This window comes from Solanum tuberosum, unplaced genomic scaffold, assembly GCF_000226075.1.
Source record: "Solanum tuberosum cultivar DM 1-3 516 R44 unplaced genomic scaffold, SolTub_3.0 scf00198, whole genome shotgun sequence".
NCBI lineage: Eukaryota > Viridiplantae > Streptophyta > Magnoliopsida > Solanales > Solanaceae > Solanum > Solanum tuberosum.
This window is the reverse complement of record NW_006239121.1, coordinates 397,043-407,076: the sequence shown is the minus strand read 5'-3', so window position 1 is coordinate 407,076 and position 10,034 is coordinate 397,043. Positions and strand designations below refer to the sequence as shown.

At 35.9% G+C, this 10,034-nt stretch overlaps 1 protein-coding gene across 1 annotated transcript; it reads right to left on the bottom strand.

Annotated features, from left to right (window-relative positions):
- Window positions 1–878: 878 nt before the first annotated feature.
- On the bottom strand, window positions 879–6,150 carry LOC102601627 (uncharacterized). The gene is made up of 2 exons (XM_006355251.2): window positions 5,096–6,150; window positions 879–1,867 (listed from the first exon to the last, which is right to left on the bottom strand). Exons 1-2 carry the CDS (start codon window positions 5,621–5,623, stop codon window positions 1,229–1,231), a joined length of 1,167 nt encoding a protein of 388 aa, XP_006355313.1. The 5' UTR covers window positions 5,624–6,150; the 3' UTR covers window positions 879–1,228.
- Window positions 6,151–10,034: the final 3,884 nt, after the last annotated feature.

Below are 10,034 nucleotides of genomic sequence, written 5' to 3'. Positions count from 1 at the left end.
AACCTCCCCCCACCCCCAAAAAAAATTAAAGTTTGTTTTTAAAAAATATTTTCAATTTTAAAAATTATTTTCTACTCTAATAAAAATAAAAGATATTTCTCAAAAACATTTTTCATTCATAAATCAAACACTAAAAAAAAAATTCGGAAAATATTTTCTACTCACCAACCAAACATGAGAAAATAAATAAAAAATCTACTTGTTTTCCAGGAAAACATTTTCTAGGTTTCATACCAAACACACCCTAGATTAAAAAAAACTTTGAAACATGTAAGCCAATTTGCTAAATTAAAAATAATATTTAACTCAATTTTATGATTATTTGCTGTCTCGCACCAACTATCTAAATCGAATATCAACTAAGCATGTTCTGTTTGGAAGGCTACCTTCGAATTAATTGAATATCATAATTTTTTTAATATTCAAAATATTCTTCTAAAATAAAAACTGTTTTTTTGTTGGTTAAATTGGGGTAGGAGAAGAGGAAACAGAGGAAGGGATTATAAGATGATGTAAAACTTGACCTATAAATTTATATTTGATTAAAAAGGCCCATTATTTCAAAATTTGTAAAAGAAAAAATTCATGTTAAACATGAAGAGATTGTTTCGTACCATATGAAAAAATAATATTTAAGAATAACTAGTCACTAGTACTATTTTTGACTTGTGTAATTGAAAATTTGTACTTTGCAAATTTTTATTCATAATAAGAACATGAAGATATATATTTGTCAATGCAGCGCCTTTGGATATTCCGATATCTTGTTTATAAATCATAATTTGTTCATTTGGTATTGTATAAGAATTGAATTCTTCTAGATAGATTTCACAACTTGCAGAGGTTTCCTGTTTATGAAAAAAAAAATACAATACAACTTTAGAAACTCCAAATTACATATCCAAACAAAATTTCAACTTCATATCATAATTTCACATCGCATGTACAAACGGCCCTTAGTAATCACATATTAGGCTAAGTACCTCTGATGCATGTACATATCTGGTATGGTTTCAAAGTTGGAAATGGTGAAAGGACTCATGTAGGTTATCATCTAAGGGTCCCAGCAAAGCAGTCTTAACAACAAAATCAACATGATGGCAGAAAAATGAATAGGCAGGCAATGGCCTTATATTAACCAAGTAACCTACCTGACTACAACAACAACAAGAAGATACCCGTTCCCACAAGTGGAATCGTTGATACGACGAAATCAGATTTTTATAATCTAGAAACCTAAGTATTTTGGGGCTAGCAGAAACAGAGGTTCCAAAGCACTTGGAGCAAACTTCCTTGCAAAAATATAGCACATTGATGTGTTTCGGTCGTTGTACGTACAGTTAGGTCCTGCCAGCATTCTCTTCATAAACTCTTCCGTGATATCTGATTTACCAAAAGTGGCAGGGTGAGCTCCGCCCCTCGACCAGTCAACCCATGTTATACTTCTGTTTGCCAAGAGATTTGATGCTTGAATGGTCAACATCGTTGGGAAGTAGTGCTCGTCTACATAACATGCTGGCCTGCAAAACTCAGCAAACTTGGGGTAGAATTTTGTGTCTTCGACTATGAAAAGAGCAAGCTTCCTACTCATTTCAAACCATTGTGATCCTTTGCGCCACTGAGAAATGTTAACCTCGGGTAACATATTCTCATCATATCGTCCTCTTCCATATGGTCCAGGATCATCAAATGCACCAACAAAGCTATGCTTCGACTGACTTATGTACTTGTAGATGACATTGAAATTGTAGAGGGGGATGCATGACTCAGAAAGAAGAACAAACCACTCATTGGAGATGTCGAGCAATGCGTTTGCAAGGAGTCTTCTCTCGGCATCACACATACTCATCTTTCCCCATTCTGTCACCTATTAAAAATGAAGTTACAACATCATCAGCAACTTACAAGTCACAACTAAGCCAATTCCATTATAAAACATTTCTGAGAGAAGTTCCTAGCAAAGATAGAAAGATGTAAAACCATCCCAAAGAGACAATCACAGATAAAATGAGATGACTACTAGAATACAAAAGCAGTCGTGATAAACCAGCTGCAGAAAAAGATTACCAAAAAAGTGAAAGGAAGAAAGAAGTTTTGCAACATCTCTGAAGATTTTCATCAATGCTTTTGCAGCAAGCTACATTAACGAAATGCTACTTGGTCAAACTATCATTCACTGAACATTTACAGACTATCACAGAGGATTGATACTATAATAGAAAAGTCTTGTTCGTTTGCAAGCTAAGTTGCTTCTCTTATCAGTAAGTAAGCTGAGTGCTATGCGTTCTTTTTTTTCCCCTTTTTTTGGGGATAATCGAGTTATTCCCGAAGGTCAGCAGCACACGTATCAAAACTCGGTAGATAACAGGCACGCCTCTACCCTTCTCCACTTACATACCAGATAGTTGTCCCAATCAGCGTTTGGACCCCATGACATGCGCCTAACCCACACATTATTTGTTTTTTTTGACAAAGGTAACAGTTCACATTATTTGTTTTGACTTGTTGGAATTACAAATGCTAATGACATTATTATATATAACACTCATGCATAAGAGCTAACAGCCAAACCTAATGCAATATGATTATTAGCCTTCTCATATATTTTTAAAATTTCACTTTAAAAGCTCCGCTTTCATCATCCTGCTCACTTTCCTACTGGCTACTACCTATGGGAAAGAGAAGATCAGCTCAGATCACTGGAACAAAATGCACGAAACAGAACATATGAACTAAAACCGAGAAGTGTTAACACAAGGATACTGATGTAATGCAAAAGATGCAGCTCAAACGATTTGGTGTTGGATGAGATGACTGATAAATGCTAGAAATATATGCTCAGGACAAAGATTTTTCAGGCAACACGATCTTTGACATTAGTTTTCACCTTCAAAATTTTCCCCTTGTCAATGCTATTTAAAACACTTTTGAAGCTAACAGTGTGAGATAAGAGGTTCTCTGAGCTTTACTTATTATCAGAGCACATCCATAAAAAACTCGAGCAGACAGTCCTAAACTTCAATCAAGATTTTTCGCATTAACTTAATTGGGCAAACCCTCTGTTTCAAGTATTCAGAAGTCAAGTCACCCACTTCAAGCTCAACTATCGAGTGGCACGACAAAATAGACAATTACGCTGCAGGTAAGCGTGCTCCAAAGTTATTATTCACAGGGAACAACTGAAGGATGACTTAAACACGCCACATCAATCCATTACTTCTAAATTTGGATGCCCATAGATTCAGATATATGGTTACACAATAACATCAACGGAGGTACTCCCAAATCCCAATAACATCCACAAAGTTTTGAAAAATACTGTACAACCATTTAGCAAGGAGATGGGAACTCATGACGAGAGGGAGTTGCTCGGATGGTAAGCACCCCTCATTTCCAACCCGAAGGTTGCGAGTTCGAGTCACCAAGGGAGCAAAAAGGGTGGGAGCTCCTGGGGAGGGGTAAAAAAAAAAAGGAGATGGGAACTCATGACGAGAGGGAGTTGCTCGGATGGTAAGCACCCCTCATTTCCAACCCGAAGGTTGCGAGTTCGAGTCACCAAGGGAGCAAAAAGGGTGGGAGCTCCTGGGGAGGGGTAAAAAAAAAAAGGAGATGGGAACTCATGACGAGAGGGAGTTGCTCGGATGGTAAGCACCCCTCATTTCCAACCCGAAGGTTGCGAGTTCGAGTCACCAAGGGAGCAAAAAGGGTGGGAGCTCCTGGGGAGGGGTAAAAAAAAAAAGGAGATGGGAACTCATACGAAACTATGACCAGCGAAAAGAGACTCTATATGACTTGTTGAACGTAATTGTTCAACAAGAACCACAGTACAGACCTTGCTAGTTCATACTAGTCTATTAGAGTAGAGATCATAAATGATATCTTGCTAACCTGAAAAGGTTGACTTGTTTGATAGGTTTTTACTCATAAACAAAGGCCTACTGTAACTAGTTCAAACTACAGGACTTAAGGTCTTAGAAGTTTTGATAACAAACAAGCACTTCTACATTATTTGTTATCCCACTTAATACCACATTAATGGTGCACCTTTAAGATCAATCCATCATCTTTTTATTTGGTGATCAACTTCCACAATCAGATATGCTCATGAAACTGGATAACTGATACTTGTAGAGAGAATTTGCATAAATGTTCAAATCTCTCCTTCAAGAAGCTTAGCAACAATGCATCCCAAAATCCAATCTTCAGATGGTTTGCAAAGAGGAAAAACAAGGCCAAAAACCACATATTCATTAATTATCTCTTTTTCTTTAATAACTGTGGTGTGGTGTTCAGGTCAGTTTGTATGCACCTTGACTAATTCCCAGCATACCTACTACCTCCGTCCAGTACAAGCACCAAGAAACTTTGCCCACCAAGGCTTGAATTCTTAGCATCCGCTGAGATATGAACCTAAGACTTCACGATTCTTAACCAACTTCATTGATCACTAGGCCACACCCTTGAGTACATTAACCATGTCTTTAACATTATCGTACAATATGAGCTGATTGATCAGGTTTTCCACCTTAGATATGAATATACACTTCATCCAAATGTTTGCAGTGTCCATCATGATATACGGGCAAACTACCACTTTTGGCATAAGCAGTAGAATATGCTTGCCCAGACTTCAAATGAAAACATATATCTCTAACTACAAGCACAACAATAAAAATAGCTTATCCTCTCCCCAACTCCAATGTAATATAATAAATTTTAAAAAATAGATAAATAGCCTAGCAGAATTGATCCTCCACCTCCAAACTTGAGGGCTTCAGGTCACCAAGGGAGCAAACGGGGAAAGGATCACTGCAAAGGAATGAATTTATTGCCTTATTGGTCATGAAGAATAGATGAATTCCCTCATCACAAAAAAGGAAATCAAGTCCAGTCATTAAGGAAGCATGAGTTGGGCTAACAAGCAAAATGCAATCTAGTACAATGTCAAGCCATATCTCTTTTGCAGGAACAAGTTACATGAACAGGCGTAATAGAAGATCAGTTTAGATGGTATTACAAACTGCAGAGGCTCTACATACCACCTCCCATCATAAAAAACACAAAAACAAGAAAAGGCAAATTTGCAGGGACATACCTGGCTGGGAATTTGCCTCTTGTAGAACACTGAGGAGGCCGGGAAATCAGCCTCAAATGATGGCAATGAATGAATATAAATTGAATAAAACCCCTGATGCCCCTTAAAAAACCTCTCCCAAATAGGTGCCAATGGCAATGGTCCTTTAGTCAAGAACATGAATGCAATCTTAGGAACCCTCTTAAACGGATACTTCTTTACCCGGGGCACCATTGAAGCCCTCCATAACAACTCTTTATCAGACATAGTATGTAGCAAATTAGATGGAGGATTAATCCAACTCTCTAAATTTTTAGATTCTTCCTCAATACATGGCAGTAAACTAGGCCTTATCGTAGGAACTATGCTATGAAATCCAAAATACTTGATCATATAAATACTAGCCACAGAAAAAGTAAAACACAGAAACAGAAACAGCATCAGCAAGTGTAGCAGCCTTTGTGGCAAAGCCCTAGTTATGCCATTAGTCCTAGGTACAACTAATGGATCTTTATTCTCCTCCACCATTTGAACAACTCTTGATTGCATCTAATTAACCATCAACGATTCCCCTTCTGGGTATCAACAATCTAACAAAAAACTATTGGTATCTTTTTCAAAACCCACAAAAATTGCAAAACCAAGCTTCAGACTGAGTCAAATTACTGTAAAGACTGGAACTTTACAGTAACCGTTTAGAATTGAATGCAGAAGCAGATTAATTTGGAAAAATTTGTGAGGAAGAGATTAAGAAAATACAGAGAATGGGCAGGACTAATCAACTTTTGACAATTAGTAAAGGTTATTTAAGGAGAAATAAATGGAAAAAGACTCTTTATTAGTCTAATCTTGACTATTATTAGTAGTAGGAGTTAATTTTGAGGGAGAAAAGGCTGAAAGACCAGATTTTTAGGCATAAAAATGTGAAATAGCAAAGGTGGTAGGGGAAGATTGAGGAGATGTAAAGAATCAAGAATCTGGTGGGAACGTGTTTGGAGAATGTTGGCACATCACATGCGCAGAAAGAAGAGAGAGAGATCCCTTCCAACTTCAGGTTGGTGAGTGGGTGGTGGGGTGGGTGAGGGTGGTGAAGGTAGACAGGGTGAGTGGGGTCCTTAGATGGGGTGAGGGTTTTTTCAAGGTTTAGAGGTGTTTTGGTATATTAGAAAATATTTACTAAATGGGGTCGGAGAGGAAGAGTAGAATATACGCAGATTTTATCACTATCTCATAAAAAGAAGATAAATTATTTTTGAAAGACCTTCGACTTAATTGCATTAAATCTAAGTAAAGGAGAGAAAAATAATGAAGAAAGTATAACATTTAATAAGAAAAGTAAGGTAAAACCTGCAAGAAAGAAACAACACCAGCAACAAAATAGTGTAATATGTGAAACACTGTTCAAATATATGACGATAGATAACAAAAGAAAGGCAAGACATCACTATACTCCTATTAACTTTTTACTTGAATACATGGTCTCAACTCCTTCCTATCTAGAGTTATGTCCTCGAAGTTGCATCTTGTCATGTCTAATCACCTCTTCCCAATACTTTTTTGGCTTATCTCTACCCCTCTATGTACCTTTTACAACCAACCTCTCATACTTGCACACTGGGTATTTGCACACCTCCTCTTCATATGCCCAAACTATCTCAGTCTCGCTTCTCTCATCATGTCAGCCACAGAGGCCACTCTTACCTTCTCTCGGATAACCTCATTCCTATCATGTCGGTCCTAATATGTCTACACACTCATCTCAATATGGCATGCATCTTCTGAACATATGAATTCTTGATTGGTCATCACTCCACTCTATAAAACAACCACGGTCTAATCACCATTCTATAGAACTTACCTTTAAATTTAGGTAGTACCTTATTATCACACAAGACCCTAGAGGCAAGTGTCACACCCCAAATCTAGAGGAGCGTGACAGACACCTAATGTGTCATTTGACCGAGCCAATCAATATTTTTGAGTACAAGCAGTGTTACCATAAAACTATAAAATTTGGGCTCGTAAACCTTCGATACGGAATGAAGGACAACCATAAACACCCTAAGTGTTACAGCAAGCCTCCATTTTATTCATATTATCGCAGTGCGATGTGAGATATCATCATCGATGATCCCACTTTCTTGAATTACAGACCAAAGATAATTGATATGATACTATATTAGTTGATCATGTTGATATGACATTGTACTACTTTTCTCTCTCTTTTCTATTTGGTTTAAAATGGCTAAATGGCTTAGACCGACAATTTCAATTCATATTTATAAATTAGTTCATTTACCTCATGTTTTAATGAGTTGAATCAATTGTATTTTTTTTGGATAAATAGATTTTAATAAATTATTAACTCATAAAAATATAGAGAAATATTAGTATTCATATCCTATCATGGCAAGTCAACTCAAATATAATGTATTTTTATAAAAAAAATTAGCAAAATTATATTTTTATTTACTGAAGGTTAAATATATTTCGTCATTTACTCAAAATTAGTATTCTTTTATCAATATTTTTTTTTTAAAAAAAGTAGTTTTTGTAACACCCCAGAAAAAATTTTGAGCTAAGACTCGAACCATCCTTCGTAGTGAGTAGGATTTTACCGAGAAATTAAAAATTTCTTAAGTGTTAAGGTCACTAGATGTAACACCTTGAGTTCCAAAAATAACTAAAGAGAAATTCATTCAAGTCATTCCTAAGTTCTTCTAAGTTTTGGTTCAATTTCAAACGACCATAACTTTCAGTACAGGATGAGTTAGGTGGCCCATAAGATATAAAATAAAAGGTTTTTGAATTATCTTTCCAATGCCATCGAGTTTGCTAAATTTTGAGTTCGAATGAGTGAGATATTCCCTTTTGAAGGCAGGCTTTCCAATTAAGGAAAGTGACCCGAAAATAGTGAGGGGTATTTTGGTCTTTTCCTTACCAAATCAGTTTTAATTCATTTTTAGTAAGGTTTTAGGGCTTTAAATTGATTTGTTTCAGTTTTATAATCCTAATATATGCCTAGGATTTTAGTTGAGAGTTCAAGAAGAGAAAATAAGAGAAAATAGGAGAAAAAAGGAAAGGATCAAGGCATTCATCGAGATTCTTGAGAGTTGTTGCGGATTTTTGCCATGGTTTTGATCCCTACATGTCAAACATGATTTTCATATTTGAATTCGTCCATAAAGATCGAAAGATTTAAGTTCTTGATAAGTGTTCTTGAAGTTCATTCTAAATCTTATTTTGTTGGGGTTTTAATGAATTCTTGAGATGAAAGCTAGTGATTTAAGGGTTGTTTTGAGTGGATTAGTATGTACATACATTGAGTATTCGATTCTAAGTGATTGGGAAAGAAACCATTTGATTCTAGGCGAATTAGGGTCTGAAAATGAGCAAACAAAATTCGTCGGGTTTTTTGGATTGGGGCCTGGCGCCCTGCGCCAGCCAGTGCGTCCCAAATCCTCTTCTGTAGTTTAGGGGCCGGCGCCCCGCACCACTCAGTGCGCCAGGGTCGCCTGCCCCGTCCAGTTTGCAGTCGATTGCTCCGTTTAAGTTCTTTTAAAGTGTACCTTCACTCTTTTTTTATTCTAATCACTCTAAACTACTTCTAAAAACCTAGAAACCATTCATAACATGAATCATAGCCTTGAATTCATAATTCAAATTCAAGGTAGAGTTAAGAGTTAAGTTTTGACAGTTCCTCCGAACATTTTGAGAAGGTCCCTTTGAGTCTTTTGAGAAGTCTTCTACAATTCTAATAACTTGTTTCAAGACTCGAGCAAGTGAGTATGAGAATGAGGAGAATGTATTCGTGAGTCTACTTTATCATCACGAGATCCTTCATATCATGAATCATAACTCTTGAATTCATAATTCATAATTCACATTCACGAGAGAGTTAAGAGTAGAGTTCAAGAAAGTCTTTGAGTTCAATTGTGAATCCTTTGAGATCAACTAACGATTTGAACTAAGTTTTGGGAAAGTAAGTATGAGAATGAGAAGATTTGTATACATGAGGTTCATATTATTATTTAGACCCTCGAGTCGAGTCGTTCATTCCCATAAATTCCGCATAAACTTCATAAATTGAGCATTTTTTAGTGTAGTAGTATCTTCAAGTTCTAAGTCTTGAGTATTGAGTTCCTAACCCTTTTGAGATTATATTCCTAATAATGGAACTATTACATGTTACCCATGAGGTCCTTGAGTTGAGTAGTTCATGCCCATAATTCTGCATGAACCTTTTGAGTTGAGTATTCTTTAGATAAGTTGATTTTGAGTTCTTGAGTTCATGCTTCTTTTAAAAATTTTATTCCTAATTACTGAGTTTCTATATTAATATTGAGATCCTTAATTGATTTGTGCATGTCTATATTTTAGCATGAACCCTATTTTGAGTTATAAATTTTGAAAAGCTTTTTTTAAAGCCAACATTGAGTTTTAAACTAAGTTTTTGAGAAAGTAAAGATGAGTTTTGAGAAAGAGTTTTTAAAACATGATTAGTATGACAATCGAGTATGACATCAATGTTTAAGCAGTATGGTATCTAGTTATGTCATCAATGTTTAAGCAGTATGATATCTAGTTATGCCATCAATGTTTAAGCATTATGGTATCTAGATATACCATCAATGTTTATGCAGTATGACTTCCCGAGTCATCAATGATCATATTACCATATGATTTTGATATGTTTTTCAGAAAGAGTTTTCAAGTATGAGTTGAGTAAGAGTACAAGGGGACTAAGTATTTCTAAAGATAGCAGTTTTTACATTGATAAAAGAGAAACTTTGATTTCTAAATGAGTTATGAGGTCAAAAGACATTTCAAGAGCAGTTACCTCTTTTAAGAGGGTAGTTTGAGCAATTATCTCAAACTAGAGGAAGAGTTATGTTTTTAAACATATGGGCATGAGTTATATATATTATTGGGAGTAGTATTGAGCACCGATATGGGGACG